The sequence below is a fragment of the Drosophila ananassae genome, chromosome XL (assembly GCF_017639315.1).
Source record: "Drosophila ananassae strain 14024-0371.13 chromosome XL, ASM1763931v2, whole genome shotgun sequence".
Classification (NCBI taxonomy): domain Eukaryota; kingdom Metazoa; phylum Arthropoda; class Insecta; order Diptera; family Drosophilidae; genus Drosophila; species Drosophila ananassae.
Genome location: NC_057931.1, coordinates 19,425,803 through 19,453,013, shown reverse-complemented (window position 1 = coordinate 19,453,013; position 27,211 = coordinate 19,425,803). Strand labels below are relative to the sequence as shown.

At 37.8% G+C, this 27,211-nt stretch overlaps 1 protein-coding gene across 1 annotated transcript in view; it reads right to left on the bottom strand.

Moving 5' to 3' along the window:
• Positions 1-27,211, bottom strand: part of LOC6502870 (neuronal acetylcholine receptor subunit alpha-7) — a 580,669-nt gene that overhangs the window by 394,116 nt on the left and 159,342 nt on the right. Inside the window, exon 3 of the mRNA XM_032455972.2 lies at positions 11,014-11,123. Coding sequence (XP_032311863.2) covers positions 11,014-11,123 — 110 coding nt within the window. The remainder of the gene's footprint in view (positions 1-11,013; positions 11,124-27,211) is intronic.

Sequence of the window (27,211 nt, the reverse complement as noted above, 5' to 3'; positions counted from 1 at the left end):
CGCAGATTAGCTACATGGCGTCAAATGTGGGGCCAACGCTCCCAAGCTGATGTTGCTACAGGCCAACTATGGTACTCTTTCAGCGGTGCTGGATTATTGCACTTGCAGTTAACACAAGAGTTCACAAGATTTTTGATATCTTGATCAATGGTAGGCCACCAAACATGTTGCCTGGCTAACTGTTTCATAAGGTCGATACCCCAATGTCCCTTATGCAGGAGGAATCGTATCTGCATAAGCTAAAAAGTTGTTGATTAGTGGAAATTGTAAAACTTCAATTGAAAAATGTTTATAAAGCTTCCTGGCTCGGTTCAAGTTTTTCAGGCCATTCTTCCGTAATATTATGCAATATGACTTGTGTGAGAATTTCGTTGGTGCTTAGGTGCTTGCGAATTGTGTTAGCATTAATAGGCGGTGTCCATTTCAGAATAGTTTTGCAGGCTTCCCTGGTCCCTTATCAATCCCTGGATCCCCCCTGACGTGATCGAGCATCGGCGTTGCCATGCGCTGCTGTGGTGCGATACTTTATATCGAAGATGTAGGCCATCAGAATGATGGCCCAGTGTTGTAGTCTGTTTGATGTTATCAGAGGGAGGTTCTTGCCTGGATTGAGAATAGTTACAAGCGGCTTGTGTTCTGCAATCAAAATAAATTTTCTTTCATATTTTGATCAAAATGTGCTAGTTCAGTTGCGTTTATAATGTGAAACTTCAAGTCTGTGGATGGTTGGTACTGGTGCGGCCGGCCCAAAAATGTGTGCTATATTTTTTCTGGGAAGTTGGTTTAAGGGTGCTGCCAGCTGCGAATAATTTGGGATCAAATTGCAAGTAGTTTACCCATAAACGCTGCCAATTGTTGCTAATTCTCAGAAGGCTTCAGCAGTTTTACAGCTTCTAGTCCTGAGCTATCAGGAAGAACACCGTTTGCCAATATTCTTCTTCCCTAGATTTCCCTAGATACATTCAATTATCCTTGAAGAAACAAATTTTTCCATTTTGCATCTAATACAGTTGTCCTGAAGAATACCAAGAACTTGATAAAGTCTCTTTAAATCTTCTTCCCTAGTCGGTGCTGAGATGATGATGTCATCAAGATAGTTTCCACATCCTTTTAATTCTTTTAGGAGTTTTTCTAGCTATTCCATTTGGAAGACGTTCTTATTAAAAAGGCCCAGCGGTGTGTTCACGACCATAATATTTTTGGACACATCATCTAATTCCTTTTTAAGATAGGCATATTTAAGATCTAAATGTGTTTTTTTAAACTGCTAGCCATGACGAATGATGTGGAATAGAGCCTCTCTTGTAGGCAACGGCTACTGCTCGATGTCAATTTGTGCGTTGACTGCTCCACATAGCTTACGTACGAGAACAATCGGGGATGCCCAGTTGTTAAACTTCACCGGTTTCCAAATTCCTGCTTGGACTAATCTGTCTGTCTCTGCCTTAAATTTGTCTATTTGTGCCAAAGGAATTTGTCGGCTTGTTTAAAACTTTGGTGTTGCTGTCGATTTTTAAGCCACACTGGCTTTGAAGTGTTTTATATCTCCTTTTATCATTGTGGGCTCAAAAAAGTTTTTATATTTGTTGTGTAATATTGAAACGGTGCACCTCGGTAATGTTCGACAATGGCATTAAATCGAACCAGAATGTTTTGAATAAATAAAGACGAAAGAGATTGTTTGAAAAATTAAACCCTATTGTTCAAGATTTCCTTATCAACGTCTTTCTTTATCCATTCATTTTTCATTATTACACTGTACACAGCTTCAATCATTTCTATTTCTTGGTCTTAACTTGGATATTTTTTGCTTGGTCTTGATTTCGAAAATTGCTTTTGTCTTCCTTTGACATACATATAATGGATATATGCCCCTTTCTTTAATTTTCTTACATTTTATTTTATCGTTTCTACGGTTTTTGTTGTTGTCTCATAAGTTGTAACGCCCTGGTTCTGATAGGGAGCATGCACTGTCTATTGCTGGCCTAGCTGAGGGCCAGAGGGTCCTTGTGATTCCCAAAATCAGGCATTACTAAATAAAATAAGTCTTCGACAGTGCTAAAAAATAGGTGGCCAAAGTTGTGGGGGAAGAGAGAATGAGGATACCAGCTTGGAGAACTCAGGTGTTATAGATCGCCTCTTTACCCGCCTTGTTACATCATTATTATTTGGCAACTCATGTTGCGTTAGCTTGCCTTTGAAAACCCCCCTGAAATATTTAGACGCGATTCATTATATTTTTCTTACTTCAATATATTCAATATATTCAATAAAGGTATTTCAGCATTTGGTTCATTCCTTATACAATACAATTCGAATCGTTACAATACAATGCGTTAGCTTGCCTTTGAAAACCCCCCTGAAATATTTAGACGCGATTCATTATATTTTTCTTACTTAAATATATTCAATATAGGTATTTCAGCATTTGGTTCATTCCTTATATTTTCATACAATTCCAATCCCAATTCAAAATTAAGGTTTCAAAGGGATTAAAATCCTAACCTTACAGCAATTTATTTAGCAATTTACGTTGATTTAAATTTACAAATTAAGAAATATAATCCACTTCACTTAAATGATGAGACTTCACTCCATCCCGAATATTCATATTCATACATATATCTCGTTTATATTTATACCCTTGCAGAGGGTATTATAATTTTGGTCAAAAGTGTGCAACGGTGTGAAGGAGACATCTCCAACCCTATAAAGTATATATATTCTTGATCAGGATCACCTCCTGAGTCGATATGAGCATGTCCGTCTGTCCGTCTGTCTGTCGGTTTCTACGCAAACTCAGTTTTGGAGCTATCGAGTTGAAACTTTGCACACATTCTTGTTTTCCTTGCAGGTAGTATATAAGTCGGAACGGGATCGGTCGACTATATCCTATAGCTGTCATATAACTGATAGATCGGAAATGCCATAACTTTGGTGTTTTTTAAGTTAGAGGGTTGGGACTTTCCACACATGTTGTATTTGACGAAATATACAAAATTTCATAAGGATCGGCCGACTATATCCTATAGCTGTCATAGAACGATCGGAATTGGCATAACTTTGGTGTTTTTTAAGTTAGAAAGATGGGACTTGGTACAGATTACTCTTTGGGCAAAATAATTCAATATGCCAAATTTCATAAGGATCGGCCGACTATATACGATCCGCTATATATCTAATAATATAAGATGCGTGGCGCCACCTAGCGGACTGCGACTGAACTGCAAGGGTATATCAACTTCGGCTCCGCCCGAAGTTAGCTTTTCTTTCTTGTTCATTCTAAAACATAGTCTTCAAAGTGTTGCGGCTATGCCGTACTCACAGCTTGTCCCTCGGAGTCAGCAAGCTTGTCGACTTCCGATTCAGCTATTTTTATATTCTAAATCTTCCAGGTATTGGTGGACAAATTAACAGCGTTCTTTTCATCCAAGCAGAACTGTCATTTGAATGACAGGAGTTTGATTATATCTGGCAACGAATGTTTTGCCAAATTTGTGTTGCGTCTAAGGCAACAAATAAAAAGGTGCGATTTTGGATCAACGAAAGCTGATATCGAAGAGATTTGTCTCAAAGATAATGTGGCGCTACCTGCTTTTTGATAGCGGCCGAATAAAAACAATTGCAATTCCGGTTTATAATTTATTGAGAGCTAATTCCGCACAATATACCAAAAAGCGGCTTGTCAATAACAACTCCAAAATATGCAAGAAGAACAAGAGCTTTGGCGCAGAAGCTCTTCCAAAGCTTCCAAAAAGCGTATGCGCTACAAATGACAACAAAGTGTACGCGAAACTGGGGGACAGAAGAGAAGATTAAATGCCGCAGCAGCTAAAAAAATTATGAATATTCTAATCGGCTTATCTGGTGGATCCTTAGCCCAACAGATAAAGTAATCGATGCATGGGCGTCGGGAGATTTAAAAAGGAAACTATTAGAAAAGGAACAATCACTGGATGAAATACTCGAGGCTTGTCAAGTGGACGAGGAAATAAGAAAATAATCGGCGATGATGACAAAGGTTACAGAGGAGTCGGTAAATAGGGTCATGACGAGTAAACCGAAAGGAAATATAGTAAGGGAGATGCGGACGTACTGGCCACAAAGATGACTGTCCGACTTGTCCAGCTCGACAATTGAAATGTAATCGATGCGGTCGCCTTGGCCATTTTGGACGAAAATGTAGGACCAGTTCAAAGGATACGTCTCGAACCAAATTTTAAATGTAATTTGCGTATTTGAGGCACCAATTTCTGTTGGTAAACATGTTAAAATAATTACCTCCTTTTTCGTCATTAAAAAAGGAAAACAATCATTGCTGGGACGGGAAACTCCAATTAAGTTGGATGTGCATCGGCTCGGTCTGCAGGTGAATCCTATTGAAAAGGTATCAGTTTTCCCGAAGTGAAAGGGGAACAGTGTCAAATTGGCAATAAATCGGGACATAAAACCAGTACAACAGCCCATGCGAAGGATACCTATTGCATTAGAAGAAAAGGTGCGTTAAAAGATTCAGGATGCTCTAAGGCGAGATATTATTGAACCTGTAAATAGATCAAGTGGCTGGATTTCACCAATGGTTCTAGTTTTTAAAGAAAATGGAGACATTTGATTATGCCTGGATATACGGCGAGCAAATCAAGCTATTTTGAGGAAAATTAAACTTTACCGACTGTTTGGTCATTGAGATTTTTCAATGACTTCCAAAATACTCACCCAAAATAATAAAAAAGTAATTATTTGTTTCACAACGTTATAAAAATTTTTATTTATTCGCATATGAAATGGAGTGACAGAAAGCTCCGATTTAGAATGCGTATGCACTGAGATAAAAAGTACAAGTGAGGCGGCCTTTTAGAATAGGACGGGCGAAAGCTCGTTAACTTAATATCAAAGATAAAATAAAGCCGAGCGGCCGAGAAGAGTCGGCTTGAGGCGACTAACAAAGCAATGAGAAAATGATTATATGCTAAACTATAATTATTATATTTATATATATGCCAATTTATGCCGTAGCTGCTGCCTGACCCGACACCGACATTTGAAGCGTTCATGACTCAACTCAGAGATGCTAGATATTTCTCCAGGCTTGATCTCTAGGATGCATACCACCAACTCGAGCTACATGAACAAAGCCGAGAAATAACAACGTTTATAACTCCGTTAGGATTATTTCGTTATAAGCGATTGATGTTTGGAGTCAATTCGGCACCAGAGATATTCCAAAGGAGGCTTGAACAATTATTGTCGGGTTCCTCAAACGTCCTAAATTACATAGATGACATCATCGTTTTTGGAAAAACTGAGGACGAGCACGATGAAGCATTGAAAAGAGTTCGTGGCATCCCAAATGAAAAGAACACATTATTTAATGAAAATAAATGTGTCTACAAAGCCTCTAAATTAATTTTTTTGGGTCACATTTTATTTAATCATGGCATCGAGGCCGATCCAGAGAAAATGAACACCATCACATCTTTTCGACCTCCAAAGAACAAGGAGGAGACTCGGAGTTTCCTGGGCCTTGTAACATATGTAGGGAAATTTATTCCAGAATTAGGAAATAAAACTGACCCATTGCGACGACTGCTCAGAAAGGATGAGGAGTTCATCTGGGGTGCTAAGGACCAGGATGCGTTTGATAAACTGAATCAATCCAAAGCACGAAACGCAGTTAATTTTAGACGTCAGTCCGGTTGCATTAGAAGCTGTATTGTTGCAATTTCATGGAGACGATGAACCGAACATAAAATTTTTTGCTAGTCGAACCCTGACAGATGTCGAAAAGCTTTATTCGCAGACCGAGAAGGAGAGTCTCTCATTAATGTGGACAGTGGAAAAATTCTTATAATTGTAGCTGGATTAGAGTTCGAACTAAACGCGACTCCGTCGTCCATGATGATCACTGAAATTGCAGAGAAAAACATTCACGACGAGGAGATCGTAGATGCAATGTCGCGCCTGCAGGAAGAATCGTGGAAAGTTTCATCGTTAAACAGTCTGTTTCCGTTCAGACATGAACTCTCACTTATTGGATCTATTATGATGCGAGGAACCCGCATAGTGATTCCATCAGCATTAAGACAGGCCATTCTAACGTTGGCACACGAAGGCCATCCAGGAGAGTCGGCTATGAAGCGACGATTACGGTCCAAGGTATGGTGGCCACAAATATGCAGAGACCCACTGCTATGAAACAAACCACATTTCCAGAAGGACCATGGATTTTTGTAGCCACAGACCTATTGGGATCGTTACCTAACAACGAACACATGCTAGTTTTCATCGACTACTATTCGAGATATATGGAATGCAAATTCCTAAAACCGGCCTCATCAATGTCGTTAATCAGTGCCATGAAAGAAACTTTCACCAGATTAGGCTATCCTAAAAAGCTGAAAACTTACAACGGAAGACAATAAGTTAGGGCAGAATTGAAGGAATACTGTAAGCAATGCGGAATAGAGGAAGTAACATCGCCACCATATTGGCCTCAAGCCAATGGGGAAGTAGACAATATGAACAGGTCGTTAGAAGGTCGCAAGAAGAATTTCAAGGAAGAAATTCAATCATTTGTTATGATGTATAATGTGACTCCCCCATAGAACCACAGGGTCTGCACCAACGGAATTAATGTTCAATCGAGTAATAAGGGACAAGATTCCGGGTGTTCAGGATTTAATGGGAGAATACAGTGATTCAGTAGAAAGAGACCGTGATTTGGTAAGCAAAAAGAAAGGCAAAGAGTATGCCGACAAGAGAAGAGGAGCCAAAGAAATCAATGTTGAAGTGGGAGACAAGGTTTTTCTCATAAATGTGATTTTTCCCCACAAGCTTACACCCAATTTTATAACCGCCGAATACGTCGTCGAAGGTAAAGAGGGAGACATTATAAAAATAGCGGAGGAAGGATGTTGACATGTGAGCCATGTGAAAAAGATTCCACAAACACAGTTTTCATCTGAGACCGGTGATCACTCTTCACATTTAAGGGACATATTCAGGACACCGGATGAATCAGAACATATAGAATCGACGTCTGAGATGACATCGGCACCCAGAAAAGTACTGAAGCTGAAGCTCATCAATAAGGGAGGGATGAGGGAGCCTGTACTTTCGATAATCTCTGAGAGCGAGAGAGCGAGTCATCATTAAGGCTATACTTTGACTCTTTTCTATTTCTGTCTTCTAGTCTAGAGCCGCAGTGAACAGACCACCGCGCACAAATATACATATGTATAAAATTGATTAACAATTGTTGTATTATTGGTACGGTTACCGAGTCTATACAGCTTATATCTGGAAAAATTCGTTAACTCAAGATATAGTCCTATAAGTGCAGCTACCAATTTTGTGCAGCCACCTGTGAAGCTTGGTGTTACGTACGCACACATACATATGTACATACATGGATGTATACATTTGATGGGGAATAATTTTTTGAGCTTGTGCATGTATGTGTGCAATAAACTTGAAAATATGGAGTGCATTCTTTCAACTATTACTTTATTTCAACTTTACTTATATCGACTATATCCTATAGCTGCCATAAACCTATTACTTTATTTCAACTTTACTTACATATATCGACTATATCCCATAGCTGCCATATAACTGATTGATTGGAAATGCCATTACTCTGGGGTTTTTTTAAGTTAGGGGGATGGGACTTTTCACATATGTTATATTTGGTCAAAATATCTTATGTAAAAAATTCATAAGGATCAGCCGACTATATCCTATCCTATAGCTGTCGTAGAACGATCGGAATTGGCATAACTTTAGTGTTTTTCAAGTTAGAAATAAGGAACTTGGTACAGATTGTATTTTGGGCAATCTTATACGATTTGCAAAATTTTATTAGGATCGGCCGACTATATCCAAGAGCTCATATATAACTGAACAATCGGAATTGGCTTAACGTTGTTGTTTTTGAAGCTAGAATGATGGGATTTTCTACGGATTTCGTTTTGGACAATCTAATCCGATCCGAAGGATCGGCCGACTATATACTAAAAAATATTCTTATTCGGCACGTGGCTGATTTTTTTTGTTTTTCTTGCACGTGCCGAACAAGAATATTTTTTATATGCAATTTTGTACACCTATATAGCATATTTTCGTCACCAAAATTGGTACCAGATATTTTAAGTTTAGCATGCAGGTTCGTCACCGGTATTTTACGTCGTCAAGAGGTTCTTTTATATGATTAAATCTCAACCAAAAACGTAAAAAATTAAAATCAAAGGGTTTTCTCTCTGGGATAGAGCAAGCATACTTTGTTTTTTGTCGGTTAAGTTCTGATATAAAACTAAATGTAAAAAATGGTAATGGCAAGCTCTGATTGCAATATATATACATATATAAGGTATATAAAGTATATATTTAATAAAAGATCACAAAATTTGAATCCCAAGAAATTAATTTTATAACAAAACTCTCACAAGGATCGGGTAACTATAGCCGATATACTACAAGGGTTTTGTCTAAGCCGAAGTTAAAATCGGCTTCATTTGAAGTTAGCTTTCCTATCTTGTTTATGTTTAGTTCATTAAAATCTTACTTGATCCAAAAAATTGGTTTCTACAAACAACCTTAGACTTTACTTCTATGATATTTGAACTTATTTGTAGAATCCGTCTCAACCTGAACTGAAATAGGTAAAATTTCAAATGTTAAAAAAAATATTTATAGTAACCGCTTCAATAACAAAGTGTCGTTATGTTGACCCACATAATGAACGGCAGGGATCGGTCGACTTTATCCTAAAGATGCCATATAACTAATTGATCGGAAATGCCATAACTTTGGTGTGCGCAAATTGGATTACTTTGCCCAAAATGAAATCTGTACCCATCATTCTTACTTAAAAATACACCAAAGTTATGCCAATTCCAATTGTTCTATTACAGTTGTAGGATATAGTCGGACGATCCCGGTCGTCCCGACTTAAATACTGCCTGTAAGCACACAAAGGATGTATGCAAAGTTCGAGTCACCTCGATAGCTTAACATAACATGAAATATATCATGTGTGGAAAGTGTCCACACTATAAAAACACCAAAAGTAGTTATATGGGGGCTATAGAAAATACTCAACCTATCCCGACCGTTCTGACATATGTATATACTACCTGCAAGCAAAAGAATGACTTTGCTTTGGCTACGTATCCACCGGATAACTGGACGGGCCGATGTGGATCGTGTACCAACCGATCTTCGTGCATGGTTGTTAACACTTATTCTGCTCTGTGCACCCTGTGCGGTGTTGTGGCTCACGCCTTACCAGCTTGTCCAAGGTTTATTTCTTTGCCAATTGAGGAACGGTACGATGAAGTGCGACGTCTGACTCGCTCTTTTGTTTGCCTAGAAAATGACCATTTCGCTCACGGATGCTCAGTTTTCCGCTGCTCAACGAACAATTCCTGCTCAACATTTCCTGTTGCACCCTCGCGGGCTTCTAGTTATACCAATGCTCCTCCCGCACGCAGTCTCACGTCCCATCAATGCAGTTTCTTTTGGGAACCCATCCCGCTCAATCAACACGGTTGTGACACAGGATCGAAATGCTGAGCTAGTGCTTCTGCCAACGGCCAATGTACTCGTTCGTGGTTAATTTGGAGCCTTCCTGCCTTGCCAAGTGCACCTCATCTCGTCCACAAACGCAGCAAGTGGACCTGCTGATTGGAGCCAGCTTACTTTTTGACCTGTTGCGGGAGAACTTTTATAAAAAGAATCGGTATAACTAAATTCCCTTCTTATTTCATTAATATGATGTCATATAAATATTGAAAACTTCGAAATATATATTTTAAAAATCTTTAAAATAGACCCAATAAAAAAACCAATTAGTAAAATAAAAAATATATATATTTTTGTTGGGCTCGAACACAAACCTTTCATTTCCTAGGTGGACACATAACCTCTCGGCTATCCCAAAGTTTTTTTATTTTGGAATATATTTAAAAGCTGCGTTGAGGGAAAATTGTTTGTTTTTGAGTCAAAACACAAAAGACCATTTAAACTGAGTTTTTATTTTTTCGGTCGTTTGCAACACACTACCACTCAAGTGATTCCGTCTCTGAGAGTTATTTATTACAGACCCTATAAAATTTAACTCATCTGTTAAATCTCAACCGAAAACGAAAATATATCAAATCAAAGGTTTTTCTCTCTGGGAGAGAGAATGCATACTTTGCTTTTTTCGGTTAAGTTCTGGTATAAAACCAAATGTAAAAAATGGTAATGGCAAGCTCTGATTGCGATATATATACCTATAATTTAATATCGGATCACAAAATTTGAATCCCAAGAAATTAATTTTATGACAAAATTCTCACAAGGATCGGTTAACTATCCCCGAACTACTACAAGCGTATATTAACTTCGGGTTCGTTCGAAGTGAGCTTTCCTGTCTCGTTTATGTTTAGTTCATCAAAATCTTACTTGATCCAAAAAATTGGTTTCTACAAACAACCTTAGACTTTACTTCTATGATATCTGAGCTTATTTGTAGAATCCGTCTCAAGCTGAACTGAAATATTTAAAATTTCAAATGTTAAAAAAAATATTTATAGTAACCGCTTCAATAACAAAGTGTCGCTATGTTGACCCACATAACGAAGGGTCCGCTTGAGCGAAAGCAAAGTGCTTCAGCTTTAAGGAGAGTCATCAATAAGATTTATTGTCAAAATTAACAGCAAATTCCGTTAAGTGTTACTATGAAAAAATCATACAAATGAAAAGTATATTTTATTCAAATTTTGCATATATAAGCTATTGCCGTATTTTTTTTTTTTGTTTTCTTTTTGTCGTTAGCCATTTGTTTATATCAAAAAATGATTACCATTTAAAAGCTATAATTTATTTAAAATAAATTGATAAATTTAACATATTTTACAGATAATGTATTTTAACATAATTATTTCAATTGGATGCGGGTTTCGTTATTAGAAAATAGAGGCGGGATAGTGTTGGTTATAGAAAAGATATAATTTATTATAAATGTATTACCCATTCACTCATTTCATGCGTATCTGGATTTCTATGATGATAATTGAGGATAAGTATGGTTGACACAACTGATGAGGCCACCATAAACATAATGCAATTGAAATAAGTTCCTAGAAGGACACAAAAATTACACAAGCTTATGGATATTCTATAAGTTAAATAAAATTTCTTATTCTAATTATAATACAATAGCTCATCAATTATAAAAGGTTATTTACTCATATTTCAGTGCCAGAAATCCGGGCATGTCCAAGCTCCTTACCACCATATTTCATGTAAAATATGAATCTTTTTCATTAATTTATTTTTTCTCCTAACTCTTTTTTGGATAGGTTTTTTGAAGGGTTTATTCTTATGAGGCGCCTTTTCCAAGTTATGCGTTTTTGTTTAATTTATTATTGTAAAAATTATACAGCGTGTTTTAAAAAGAAAAAATTTTGTTAATAAATATTTTTACTACTGACATGTTAATGCAAAAATTATTTTGAAAATTAACTATCCGATAAATTATGCTCAAAATTTAAAAAAAAAGTTGATATACAGCTAAATCAGCTGCACATCAATTAAACAGTATAATGTTGCGGTGTACATACTATGTATTATAAATAGCTTTAAAAAAAATCTTAACAAAATGCAAATTCTTAAAATGTACTCTTTCAAAGATTGAGGTCGCTGAAACCGAACGCTTTAAAGAAGAATTTTCAAGATCAGTTTGTGGTATTTAAGTACCATTTTAGAAGAAATGTTTAAAGAAACTTGTACGAGGGGTCTTTTAAAATGCAGATACTTTGTATGTTAAAGTTAAAATATTTAGTTATTTATTAATGGTTATGTTGATCAAGCATTGAACACGATAAAAATTCCAAAGATAGAATGTCAAGAGATCGGACCCATGGGAATAAGTGATTAACAGCATGGTTTAAAAATGTGATGCACTTGAAGCATTTAAGAAAAGGTCACATAGCATGTCAGCGTGCAGTCCGTTGATAAGTAGTTTTAAATATATTTAAGATTTTTAAGTATCTTTCTTGTAAGAGAATTGTATGAAATAACAAGAAAGGAAAGCTAACTTCGGGCGGAGCCGAAGTTTATATACCCTTGCAGTTGAGTCGCAGTCCGCTAGGTGGCGCCACGCATCTTATATTATTCGATATATAGCGGATCGTATATAGTTCACCGATCCTTACGAAATTTGGCATATCGAATTAGTTTGCCCAAAGAGGAACCCCCATTGAAACTCTCATCCTTCTAACTTGAAAAACAACGAAGTTATAGCATTTCCGATCAATCAGTTATTTGGCAGCTATAGGATATAGTCGGCTAATCCTTATGAAATTCGACAAATCAGATTGTTTTTTTCAAAATAGAATCTGTACCAAATCCCATCTTTCTAACTTAAAAATCACCAAAGTTATGCTAATTTCGATCGTTTTATGACAGCCATAGGATATAGTCGGCCGATCCTTATGAAATTTTGTACATAAGATATTTTGGTCAAACATAACATGTGTGGAAAGTCCCAACCCTCTAACTTAAAAAACACCAATGTTATGGCATTTCCGATCAATCAGTTATATGGCAGCTATAGAATATAGTCGACGGATCCGGTCGACGGTTCGGGACACCCTGACGGTTTCCTGTGTTAAGAGACTCAGGTTTAAAATACTGGCACCTAAAAGTGACTGTAGAAAAATAAAAATTCTCAGCCCAGGGTAGCTTAGTAATAAGGCTGCGATCTGGGCAAAAAAGAGTCCAGTTTAAAATCGTAGTCAGAAAAAAACTGTCGTTTCCCTCCAAGAGGTAAAGAAAATGAAATTATAGAAATGCCAAGAAGCATAAATAAATAGAAAGAAAAAAATAAATAAATAAATATTTTGTTCCTTTCTATGGTGTTTTTTCAGGAACGACACCAAAATAAATAATATATGAAAATATATAAAAAAAAAAGTAAGGAAAGCTAACTTCGGGCGGAGCCGAAGTTTATATACCCTTGCAGTTGAGTCGCAGCCCGCTAGGTGGCGCCACGCAGCTTATATTATTAGATATATAGCGGAGCGTATATAGTTTGCCGATCTTAATGAAATTTGGCATATCGAATTATTTTGCCAAAAGAGGAATCCATTGAAACTCCCATAATTTTGGTCAAAAGTGTGCAACGCAGTGAAGGAGACATCTCCGACCCTATAAAGTATATATATTCTTGATCAGGATCACCTCCTGAGTCGATATGAGCATGTCCGTCTGTCCGTCTGTCCGTCTGTCTGTCTGTCTGTCGGTTTCTACACAAACTAGTCTCTCAGTTTTAAAGCTATCGAGTTCAAACTTTGCACACACCCTTCTTTCTTTTGCAGGCAATATATAAGTCGGAACGGCCGGGATCGGTAGACTATATCCTAAAGCTGCCATATAACTGATTGATCAGGATTGCTATAACTTTGTTTTTTTTCAAGTTAGAAGGATGGGACTTTCTATGGATTCTAATTTGGGCAAACGTATACGATCTGCCAATTTCATAAGGATCGGCCGTCTATATCCTATAGCTGCCATATAACTGATTGATCGGAAATGCCATAACTTCGTTGTTTTTCAAGTTAGAAGGATTTGATTCCTCTTTGGGCAAAATAATTCGATATGCCAAATTGCATAAGGATCGGCCAACTATATACGATCCGCTATATATCTAATAATATAAGATGCGTGGCGCCACCTAGCCGACTGCGACTCAACTGCAAGGGTATATAAACTTCGGCTCCGCCCGAAGTTAGCTCGAACGAAGTTTTAACATTTCCCTTTTTTCTGTTTTCCATTTAGTTTTGTGGCTGCTATATGTGACCAATGCAAATAAAAAATTGTTAAACTGTTGGTTGACCTAAAGAAGGAGAATGTAAAGAGTCCCTCCTTCTAGCTTAAAAAACACCAAATTCAGATTTCCAAAAATGGATCAATTAGCAGAATATGGTACCAAGTACTCTTGTGTATATATGTATATTAAAAAGACATTAAAAATATCTCAAACTTTCGCTCAACATATACAGTCCAATTCAATTCCCCAAATTGCCAAGTGTTTGGTTACACAAAGACCTATTATTAAGACCCCTGTACTCTGTTGCATGTTGAGACCTTCACCCCACAGCATCCTGCAAAGCCAATAAGGCTAATGCAAAAGTAAGAACTTAACTGCTAACTGTATACTGCTAACTTAAAAGGTATACAAGCCATTTTATACCCTTAAGTGAATTATATTTTTTTGTTTAAAAGTGTGCAACTCGTGTGCAATGGTTCGAAATTCTGTCATATAACTGAATGATTGGAATTGGCATACCTTTGTTGTATGGATTCCATTTTTAGCAACTTAATTCTATCTGCCAAATTTCTTGCTTGCTTTTTCAAATATGCTAGCGGTTGTTTTCGACATTTTTATTAGAAAATTGATTTGGTGGTGAAATTCTTTTAAGGATCATCCAACTATATACGATTTGATATATATAATAATATAAGATGGTACCTAACTTTTTGGGTATATTAACATTAGCTTCGCATGAAGTTAGCTTTTCTTCTTGTTTTTTTTTTAGGCATGGCTCCCTGGGTTAGATGCCAGTCAAATGGTTAGAAAGCTAACGAGAATTGCCGTGCTTTTGTAATAAATTCAGAATATAGGTTTTTAAATTTAAAGAAGAGGAAGGCGATATAATGCGGTAGAGACCATTGTAGTTTGAACATAAAGCCCTAAGAGGGTACAAGTCGAACTACAATGGCTAAGGTACAGAGCACTAAAATTTCTACTCCTTCTATTAAGAACATTAAAAGTACGCGTTTTAATAGATGCTGGATATCTACTTCACCATTCACAAGGTAATGTAGAAAAACGACACACAGAATCGTTCTAATAATCGTACAATGTTAGAAGGGGTAAGTGTTTATTGTAAAAAGGAAGGATTGCCCTAAGAGCAAATAGTACGATATTTCTTTTAACTGATTTAATTCGGTTTATAAAAGACCCGGTCTATGTATATATCTGAGACTCCAGACATATGAACCGTACCTCAGAAAGTTATGGCCACTTTGAGCGCGACTAAATTTTGCTGTAATATTTGAGAAAGCATTCTAGTTCGGCTTGAAGCTGGCTCAGCACGGCACCGATGCTGTGAACAGAGGAATAATTATCTAAACTAAAAGGTTCACGCGAGAACGGATGAGGAGGAACGCCTTTTGAGATAGGCCCTAATCGTCATTTTAAGCTATGATGGCTCACAGGTTTTGAGCAAGACCAACTTTACGGATGTACCTTATTGAGAGTGGAAAATTCACAGGTCAGCAAGGAGAAAAATAAATGATGCATCTCGAAAAATTACGAAAGCCCAAAATTTTGCCAATAATTAATCTCATTGCGCCTTTAGGGTACAATTATCTTTAACTGGCAAAAATGGAAAGCTCACCCAAACCTATGATCATGATCAGAAAGAGGTTAGTATCGCACAACGACAAAAAAATAGCCAACTACTTTTCCAAGCACTTAGTATGTAGGCAACCGGACCTCTTAGTCTTGAAACCGGAAACAGGCAAGTGGGTGCACAATTTCACCCAACATGTTGACAGCCTTCTTGACCCAGCGGCTCCGAAAAAAAGTTGTAAATTGGGTTTGCTGCTTTATCATATCGATCAACCTGGATAAATGAGCGGTGGTAATTCACACCCTTGAAAATTACTGCTACCAGAGGCTCTTTCTGCATGGCTTGCTGCTACCACAGGTCAATGAGCACACCTACACCCACGGTTGACAAGCGCCTGACTTTTGAGATGCACTGAGATGAACATTAGGAGAGTCAGGACCAGCTTAGATAACAAGCTAAAAAAGCTTCAAAAAAAGATAAAAGCTTAAAAAAATATATAAAAAAGATAAAAGGTAACAGCAAGCTGCGGCTATTTAATGAAACCCTAAAATACAATACGATCCCTGCCCCTGCTCCACTTTCCAAAGCCGATGGTACATCCGCAACAAGGACATTCAAAAGGATCTTGGTCCTTAGCGCGGTTGCAAGCGCCCATATAAGAAGACAATCCTATCATCCAAATCTCTTGGTCCAGCCCTTTGTACCTCGCCCAGAAGGCGTAAATTAAAACGCTGGACATTCCTCCAGCTGCTGCGCAGGATAGTTTCCTTAACATCTAATTTATTATCATAGTAATAGAAAGTTTAGCAAACTGTTCCTGCAGCAAAATAATTAAGTCCAACGATTAATAAAAAAGACTTCATTTCCTTTTACTTGGCATAGGTGGCCATCTACCTTCTGCAACATAACTTTAATGATAATGTTTCTGGAAATCTGCTTAGTTGTGCTTGTTAGAGTCCGAGTATGAGAATAAAATCCGCACTTGCGAGGCTAGCGAAATCTCGTTGTTGATGCACATTTGATCTGAAGAGTTATTTCATTTCTGTATATAGGCTTAAAAGATCACCCCGTGATTACAGAAACTTTTGTTTAGCAGTTCCAAGGCGACATAGTTATTGTCCGCCAGTTCCAACGAGGCGAGACTCTCCTAAGCTGACTGACGTACCTAATGGCTGGGCTTGTTTCCACCATGGAAAAGAACAGTGACCTAAATTCATGCCACTCATAGCCTCCTTAAATGTGGAAAGCAGTCCCTGCGCGCAGGGACTAAAATGGAGTGCCGAATGATCTCCTGGTCTACATTTCAATGTGCATTTCTCATCGCCAATCTAATTGGCCAGTATTACATTCAGATGGCTTCCGAAAATACCAATACCTTATAAAAAAAAAAAAAAAAAAAACAGCAGTCTTTGAATATCTTTAAGAAGAAAAGCAGGACTTTGAATCATAAATAGCTTCCTTTTAACAGCAGTGGATTCGAAAAACGGATTTATTTCAGTGAAAAACAAGCTAGGAAAGCTAACTTTGGGCGGAGCCGAACTTTATATACCCTTGCAGTTAGGTAGCAGCATATATTATATATATATATAATATATCTGATCATATATAGTTGGCCGATCACTATGAGAATTACACCATCAAATCAATTGGTCTGTAAGAAGATCGGAGAGTGTAAGGTCCGCTTGAAATTCCACAGGTATGCAATGCATGAGCGAAAATGGCGGTGAAGGGCTTAGCAAATGATGTGTGGCGACGAGCGTCGGTCTCGTTATGCTGGTGTCGGCGTGTCGATGTACACATATCGACGTATCCTGGACGTTCTTTGAAGAATCTAGCAAGAAATGAGTCCTCTTGGTTTCAAAGCGTATGGGTGGGGACTCTCGTATTGTGCACCTGCTGTAGGCTTTAAAAAGGGGGCATTAAAGGTGCCCGGGAATTTGGGCGATACTCCAAATATGAGTGTCCTCTGGGTATGGAGGCGGTTCTTCAGTTTTAAAAAAGGGTGTTGGTTGGCACTAGTTTTGGTGCGGCCCGGTGGCGGTGAATGGTCGGCAAACTTGAAGGACAACCTCCGAAGGCTCCGAAGCCTCGCGTTTTCTCGAGCTGTGGTCCTTCGGGTAGGTTGAAGGAATCGATTCATTGGTCAAAAGTGTTTGAGCGCTGTGTAGAATTAAAAAGATGTGTCTTATCCAGTTCAGTGTCTTTATTCGAATGAATTGTTGTTTTCTTACACTAAGGTTTGCTAGCTGTCGGCGCAGCGGCAAAGCAGCCCTTTTATATATTTTATAAGTAAAGTTACAGTATGTAGAAACGGGCAGAGAGTTATAAGTAAAAGAGTTTTATATATAAGTAGTCAGCGTGGAAACCATGCTGAGTCGCCTCTAAATGGTGAATGCAATTGCATATCATATTACGTATGCACTTGAAATATGTTTGGGCACTTGGCACGCTGTCGCTGAGTACATTGTTATTGGTATAACAACGAAGTGTTGTGACTTCGGCTAACAAAGTGCTGCCGCTCAATATTTCTGTTGTGTAATAAGAACTCATGTGTGCATACACCACATCTCCCTCCTTTTGAAAAATAAAAATAATTTCATGGAGTTATTTTAATTTTTATTACCTATAAATTTTAAAAAATAATATTTGTTGAGCTACACAGGCCAACAGCAAAAAATCTCCACGCATAATTTCACCTGCTCCATAACCTTTAAGCTCCCCTTAATCAAAGTCCAGAACAAACATAGGTTCTATCACCCACAGTTTCCGCGGTACACCTAAGAGAAGAAATCGATCAAATTTTACCATATATTGAATTATGTAGGCCGTGTAATGGCGATGACCATCATTGTTTCTAGTACATATCATTTTTGAAATGTATGTGTACCAACTAAAATTAAAAACTGGTATCTAGCAGTTACCATATCTTTGGAATACTCATCCAAAGTTGAAATCTCAGATTTTCTACATTAATTTTTGGTCTTCTTTGATTTTTCCCCAAAAATTTTTCTATGGAAGCTTTTTATTTTATTATTGAAATCAGTAGATCATACTATGTTTTAATTGTGGGTTTCAGGAAAAACGCGAAATAATTTTATTAATTGCTAGATACTATTTATTCTTTTTCGTCGGTACACGTACATTTCAAAAATTATATGTACTAGAAACAATGATGGTCATCGCCATTACACGGCCTACATAATTAAATATATGGTAAAATTTGATCGATTTCTTCTCTTAGGTGTACCGCGGAAACTGTGGGTGATAGAACCTATATTTGTTCTGGACTTTGGTTCAGAAGAGCCTAAAGGTTATGGAGCAGGTAAAATTATGCGTGGAGGAAAAAAAAAGTTGGAAATTGTCGGCCTGTGCTATCAGCGTTTTAATAGCGACCGAAATAATAAAGACTCCACAATTCAATTTCAATATTTTTATTGGGTCAATTTAACCCCAAAACAACTGCAGCGGCCGATCCCAACAAAACCGAATATACAAGTGCATAAACCTAAGAGCTTGCGCAGAAGCTCCATCAAAGATCCCAAAGTGCATGCGCTACAAAAGAACAATAAAGCGCATGCGAATCTGGGAGAAACAAAGAATATGGAACAGCTGATAACGGGCAATTAGTGGACCGCTGCGGCTAGTTACACTGAGAGAATTAAATAGAAATAATTATGATATTTGATACTGGCACAAGTCCCAACATCCTCCCCCCGTTGAATTCCATCTTTCAACAAAAAATCCTTAGGGGCATGGGCCAGCTTCATCACATAATATTGCTGATGATATCAAGGTTCAAAATTCTCAGTTGCAGGCTGCCGTGTCCATCCAGATCCAGAGAGCGCAATAGAGTGGCGAGAGTGGAAGGAAACTTCTTTCAGAAATTGCGCGTAGGCGCACCTTTCGATTGCAGGATCGGGAGCCTTCACGGCTGGAGCAGCAGCCACCTTGGGACGACCTCCCCCCATTGGAAGGGTGCAGGCTAGAGTCCAGAATGGAGACAGACCTGGGCGCTGACTTAATCGTCAACGGTGACAATAATCCAAATCCCGGGCCAGATGAGGGATTAAGTACAGCAGCTTCAGAAAATCCATCGCAGACAACTGCCAGATGCAACGTTGAAATAGCGACCACGGGGGGAGCGGTGGATAGCAGGGGCACTGATGAGACGCAATTGGACACGTCCTGGCTATCGTGATCGTTGTTCAGGTTTCGTTCCAATTTCAAATCCTGAGAACCCGATTGGATGTCGCGGTCCAGCGAAGAATCCTGATTGCATGAGAGTCGATTTTCCAACAGACCACCATGCACTTTCGTAGCCTCTATGGTTGGTTTTCTCAATGACAGGGCAATGGGAACAGTGGTGCCGTCCAGACGAGTGGAGTGTTCAGGCACCCTCATGGAGTACCTTGCCATTTACACCTGAATATCAACGCGCACATCAGCGGCAAGCTGGGAGAACTTCCAGAATAATTCGCTCCCAATTTCACTAGAGCTCAATCGCTCTAACTCATCCTGGAGTGTGGTGAATTTCTTGCGAATTTCTTGTGGTGAATTTCTTGTGCAAGGTGCAATGTAATGGAAATAACAGCAACAATTTTTCCTTTACAAGGTTTCCTTTAAGCACTTTAATGATCGCAAATCAATTAGAGCGCGATCACGTCGGGGTCACCAAATCTTGAGCTATCAGCGTTTTGATAGTGACCGAATTAATAAAGACTACACAATTCAATTTCAATATTTTTATTGGGTCAATTTAACCCCAAAACCGAATATACAAGTGCATAAACCGAAGAGCTTGCGCAGAAGCTCCATCAAAGCTCCCAAAGTGTTAGTCTTTAGTCTAGTTTAATCAGTCTTTAGTCTGACTTTGTCGTTTCCCGACGTGTTCTTGCGATTGCTCTCATCTGCTCTCATCTGTTTACCTATATCTTTGATACGAGTTTCCCCTTTTCGCGTATCATCGTCGGAGCATATTTGACTTACATAGTTCATTGAACCATTCACTTCTTAAAAACAATATTATTATTCAATATTACTTCTGCCGCGCTCTTCGAATATTCATATATATATTCCCTTCCTGAGTTCTATTCTTAGGTTGAGTAATTCCGTTACATCATTGTTACTCTCAAGTGGTTATTCATCACGGCTTATCTCTTTGTTACGTCCTCTCTTTGACGTGCCTGATCCGAACGTGCCTCTCAACCAGAGAGGCACTCTCGCTCTCACTATAGTGGAAAAATCTCAGTCAACAATGAGTCTAATTTTCACTGCTAAAAAATGCCAGGTTGGAGGATGCAACGCTGGTGACTCGTATCTGTCCTGCTGGCTTTGCAACAACTGCTCGCATATTAAATGTGCTGGTGGTAGGCACAATGGACGGATAAGCGATCTTATCACAAAGAATATTGGTCTAACATGGTCTTGTATTTCCTGTAGAGCAGTGGCGGCGCGAGCCTCGTTGGCGCTCGGGGCGAAAGGCGCTTTTGCCGCCCTTTTTTGCATTGATAAAATTTTTTTGCGTTTTTTTTTGCTAAAATTTTTTGGCTTCCTCGTTGGCGCTCGGGGCCAAAGACGCTTTTGCCGCCCTTTTTTGCATTGATAAAATTTTTTTGCTTTTTTTTTTTTTGCTACAATTTTTCGGCTTTTTGCACCAATTTTGCCGCCCCTTAGGCTTGGCGCTCGGGGCGACTGCCCCTTTCGCCCCCCCTCGCGTTGCCACTGCTGTAGAGAGATTGAGTCTGCGATGCGGACTTTCATGAAGCAGACGAGAAACGACTTTTTAGATGTAGTTAAGCAATTTTCTGCACTTAATGAGCAATTCCTTACACTTGAGACCCAATTCCTTGGTCTCAAGTTATTAAGTGAATCTCCAAGGAGAAAAATTTCAAACAACAACCCGATGGGGGTCACTTTATTGGGTACTCCTGCCTCTCATGCGATTCATTCGGATACTTTTTTAACGCCTAATACTTCATCGCCTACTGTTGTGCCTATGGAAGTGATCCATTCACCAAGTCAGCCAATGGAATCGTTAAGGACTCTTGGTCCACCTACTGTCTTGGATCCTCTATCGTTGGAAAACCTGCAGGTTCCAGTGGCACCGTCTCCTAGGCCTCTCACTGGTGTGGCGCCTGTGTTAAGATCCTCTGGCCTTTCGCTTAGAGCTGTTGCACCTCGAAAAGCTTTATTTGTATCCCGCCTCATGCCGGACGCCACTGTGGATGATGTCAGGAGTCACCTCTCAAACCATCTTAAGGTAGCTCCTATTGAATTAGCGGTCTTCAAGTTTAATTTTAAACACAAGCGTAGTATATCCTCTTTCAAAATTGTAATACCTGAATCCTACTTTGAAAAAGCACTTGATCCGCCAGCCTGGCCTGAGCACAGTATTATTCATGAATTTTTAGCCAAAGATCCTCTAAATCCCAACTATGTCGATTCAGCTCCAAAAAACTGAGTAATAACGTATTTTCTTATTGCTACCAAAACGTTCGAAGTATTCTGGGTAAATTGAGCCAATTTTTTACTAGGAGTGCTTCTTTTGATTTTGATGCTATTGCACTTACTGAAACCTGGCTTAATTCCTCTGTCTCTGATTATGGATAGGATAGATGGAATGGATAGACCATCTTTCGGTGGTGGTGTCCTCATTGCTGTTAATAATTAATTCTCAGCTGAACTAATCTCTTTCCCGAATCAGTTTGGAATTGAGCTTATCGCTTTAAAAATAGGTGTTGGACCGACTCATATTTTCATGACCTGTTCCTATATACCTCCATCGGTTGAGGATACTGTATATTTACACCACCTCGACGCTATTAAGTTCTTTCTATCATTAGTCAGTGACTCTGATTTTGTCCTAATTATGGGTGATTTCAACCTTCCCAAAATCTCCGGGATCCCGTGTGAAGAGCCATCCTACACTATTGGTTTCGGTATTAATTGATGTCCCTAATATACATGCTAACTATATGACTTAGTATCGTACTAAATGTTTCCGAAAAACGGATTATAATGCTCTTCGCAATCATTTAGCTGGATTTGACTGGGAATATCTTTAATCTTATAACTCTATTGATGCTGCTACTGATTCTTTTTATGATGTAATCCATGATGCCTTGGACAAATTTGTTCCTGTAGTTTCATCGTCTTCATCAACTAAACTGCCATGGTTTAATAAACACCTATCTCGTCTTAAGAACAGAAAATCTAGAGCTTACAAAATGTTTCTTAAGTCTAGATCTTTGTTTCATCAGACAAACTTTCTTTACATTCGCAACCAGTTTATTATTCAACTTTATAAGCGTTACATCGTGAATTGTAAGGCAAACTTCCGGAATGATCCGAGCTCCTTCCATTCGTTTGTCAATATGAAACGTAGTCTTTTTCCTCCTTCCTTAACTTATAAAAATATTTTTGATTCTTCAGAACAAGGTATTGCTAATCTCTTTGCTTCATTTTTTCAATCAACTTATTCGTCCGATTCTTATAATTTAAATTCTACATACCCTTATAAAATTCCGTATATAAACAATATTTACTTGTCTAAATTTAATCATCTTGATGTTTTCAATGCTCTTTCAACCTTGGATATCTCATTTTCTGCTGGTCCCGATAATGTCCCGAGCTGTATTCTCAGGCACTGCTCCGATATCTTATGCTACCCTCTTATCATCCTATTCAATTTATCTCTGGACCTTTCTTGCCTTCCCAAGAGATGGAATGAATCTTTTATTATTCCACTTCATAAGAAAGGTTCTAAAATACTTATAGATAACTACCGCGGTATTGCTAAGCTTTCTGCTATTCCCAAGCTGCTGGAGAAATTGGTTACATTGCAACTGCAACATCATTGCAAAAGCAAAATTTTCTCCTCCCAGCATGGTTTTATCAAATATCGTTCTACAACAACCAATCTGCTACAATTCACTTCGATCGTCCACAAGGGTAATCTAAAACGAATGCAAACCGATGTTGTTTACACCGATTTTAGCAAAGCTTTCGATTCTGATAATCATCGTCTCCTTCTCCGGAAACTTTATCTTATGGGTTTTCCTCCTAATATCATACAGTGGATGACTTCATATCTGTCGAATCGTACGCAGCGGGTTTTGTTCAAGAACATCACATCTCATGTTATAAAAGTAATATCTGGTGTTCCGCAAGGCAGTCACTTAGGACCTCTTCTGTTTATCCTCTTTGTTAACAACTTACCTAGTGTCGTGAGCTATGCTTCTACACTTATGTATGCTGATGATGTCAAGCTCTGTTTTTCTTTCTCTGACCACTTCCTTCACAGACATCTGCAATTTGACCTTGATGAAGTATTCTTGTGGTGCTCTAATAATCTTCTCTCACTAAACTGCTCAAAGTGCAAGGTTATGACGTTTAATCGTAGCATGCCTCATGTCATCTCGTACTCACTTGGGAATCACTTTTTAGATCGTGTTTCCTTAATGAATGATCTTGGAGTTCTTTTCGATCACAAGCTGTCGTTTAATGAACATATTTCTGTAACAATTAATAAAGCCAAAGGAGTACTTGCTTTTATCAAGCGTTGGTCAAAAGAGTTTGATGATCCCTTCACCACTAAAATGTATATCTCTTTGATTCGACCGATCCTGGAATACTGTTCATGCGTTTGGAGTCCGCAGTATATGGTTCATCAAAGAAGTATTGTCTCAGTGAAAAAGCAGTTTGTTTTATTTGCCTTAAAATATTTAAACTGGGACTCAGATGATCTTCTTCCAACATATCTTTGTCGGCTAAAATTATTAGACCTACCACCATTGCAGGTACGTCGTACTTGTGCTGGGGCCATGCTCCCTCATAAAATTATTCTTGCTCAAGTTGACTCGAAACTTTTACTCGAAAAGATACTTTTCTCTGATCCAAACAGGTCAACCAGGTCCTTCCGACCCCTTTGGTTACCAATTTGCAGATCAAATTTTGCGGATCATGATCCTTTTCGCGTTATCTGTAAAAACTATAACCTATTGTCACATATATTTTCGCCTGAATTATCCCTAGAAGTAATAAAATCTAAATTGATGGTTTTTCTATAAGAATAATATTCCTTATTCTTAATTATAATTAATTTTAATAATAATTGTATAAATAACAGTTAATTTTTATATTCATTAAAAAAAAAAAAAATTAAGATGTTTATATATATATATATATATATATGCATATATATATGTATATATGTTATTATCTATGTATGGCCATACTAAATGTGGTTATGAAATAAAATGTTTTAGTCTATCCTTATGAACTGTCTGTTTTTGTTTTTGTCGTTAATTTTTGTAATATTATTTCTATCTCCTATTTCCGTTACTTTATACGGACCAGTATATTTATAATCTAACTTATGACCTGTTTCATTTCTTAATAAAACTTTATCTCCTACTGAGAATATCTATATTGTCTACTTTCTGATCATATAATACCTTATTTTTATTCTTATGCTCTTCTAGCATTATCCTAGCTCTTTTATATGCTACTTCGAATCTGTATTTACTTTCTTTAGCATAATCATCTATATTATATATTGTTTCTATGCTATCTGTTGGGACTTGTGCCAGCATCAAATATCATAATTATTTCTATTTAATTCTCTCAGTGTAACTAGCCGCAGTGGTCCACTAATTGTCCGTTAACAGCTGTTCCATATTCTTTGTTTCTCCCAGATTCGCATGCGCTTTGTTGTTCTTTTGTAGCGCATGCACTTTGGGAGCTTTGGTGGAGCTTCTGCGCAAGCTCTTGATATTATGCACTTGTATATTCGGATTGGTTTGGATCGGCCGCGGAATTTGTTTCGGGGTCAAATTGACCCATAATAAATTGAAAATAAAAATTGAACCTCGTCTTGTTAATTCGGCCGCTATCAAAACGCTGATAGCTCAACACTATCTATGCTATTAAGTTGTATTGGTAAATTTCTTGATTTAGCAAATACTAGCTTATATGGACAATAATATGGACAATAATAACAATATGTGCTATAGAGGGGGTTGTGTTGAAACAAAAGACAAAATATTGAATCCATACGTCCCAATCAGTTTTATCAACCGATATAAATGATCGTATGTATTCATTAAAAGTTCTATGACTTCTCTCTATTGTTCCAACTGTCTGGTGGTGGTGTGCTGTAGACGTAATATTTTTTATATTTAAATACTTGAACAAATTGTCTATAATTGAATTCATGTCCGTCATGAACGTCTTCATTGGACCGTACTTAAAAATAATAGATTCAAATATTGCTTTAGCGACAGTTCTTGTTTGGTACAGGAATGGCAACTAAATACTTAGTAAGGTCACATATTAAAGTGACTGCATACTCGTTACCATTTTCTTTGGGTATCATTGGGATTTGGGTAGCGGACCAATAGTGTTCACCACCAAACCATTTATAGGTGTGTCTGCTAGTGTTAATGGGGTCTTACTATGTTTAGTTACTTTAGCTTTCTAGCATTTCTAACATTTTCGTATGTAGTCTGTGATATCACGAGTCATATTTTTCCAAAAATAATACCTTTTAATTTTTACTAAAGTTTTTGAAATACCAGTATGACCTCCTTGTATGGGAGTAGCGCTACTCTTAATGTTTTCAATATTTTATTGTCCATAAATTTCTTTTACTTTAAATATCTTTTACATGCATATTCACTACTTTACGTACTTCGTCATTGTTTATGACTTCATATACGCCCAGAAGCTGAATCTAAAGATTGCGTAGGCAATTCGTTTTCTTTATTTTCCGCAGGGATTTTCTGTCTATTCTGATATCTTGTGGTGACTTTATTGGTATTTCTAGTTATATTTTGTAGGTCTTTGATGGTTATTCCTGATAACGCATCAGCTACATAGTTGTCTTTTCCCTTCAGATATTCCACAGTGAAATTATATTCTTCCAGCTCAAGTCGCATGTGCGTTAGCTTAGAGCTTGAATTAAACATTAGAAACAGGTAAATTAAAGACTTAATGATCAGTTTTGACAGTGAAGTGTCTACCATAAACATATGCTCTGAAATAAGTTATTGCCCAATGAATTGCTGTCAATTCTTGTTCTGTTGTACTTGTGGCGAGTCAACCGACACAATTTGAAATTGCAACGAATAAATTCTTTTTCGCCATAGTATCTAAAATCCTTTTGGGCATACTAAAACACTACTCGCTACAAGAAGCTTCACTCTTCAAGAAATCATCTTAATATTGACAACATATACATTCAACCAAATCTTTGTATCCACACTATTCATGCAGTTATCTTTAATAAATATTAGTAGTTATTAACCAACGTGGTTATATTTATTTGGAGCATAAAAGTCTCCATAATTGGTGACCCTCGACAACTAGAACTATTTTAAATCACATCAAAGTCTAGAGAACATACACACAAGTATTTCACAACATGGCCGAAAACGCTGACGCGCAAGACGCTGCGCAATTCACTAGCACAGCCATGATCCAATCCGTATTTGGAAAGATGCCGTTCCCAAATTTACAATCAATCACAAACATAGAAATGTTCTTCACAAAGTTAGAAAGTTGGTTCGCACTACAAGGACTTGGTGCACGAAAAGAACAGGAAAAGTTCGCTGCAGTCATCGCCTACGCAGACCCCAAATACCTGGAACAAGTACACGATCTTGTGAACAATCCACCCGAAACTGTCCCTTATTCCACCTTAAAGGAAGCGATCCTTTCAAAGTTTACGGACTCGGAAATGGTTCGTTTGGACCGACTTGCAACTGGAATTCAGCTCGGCGACAGCTGCCCAAGCCACTTACTCTGTC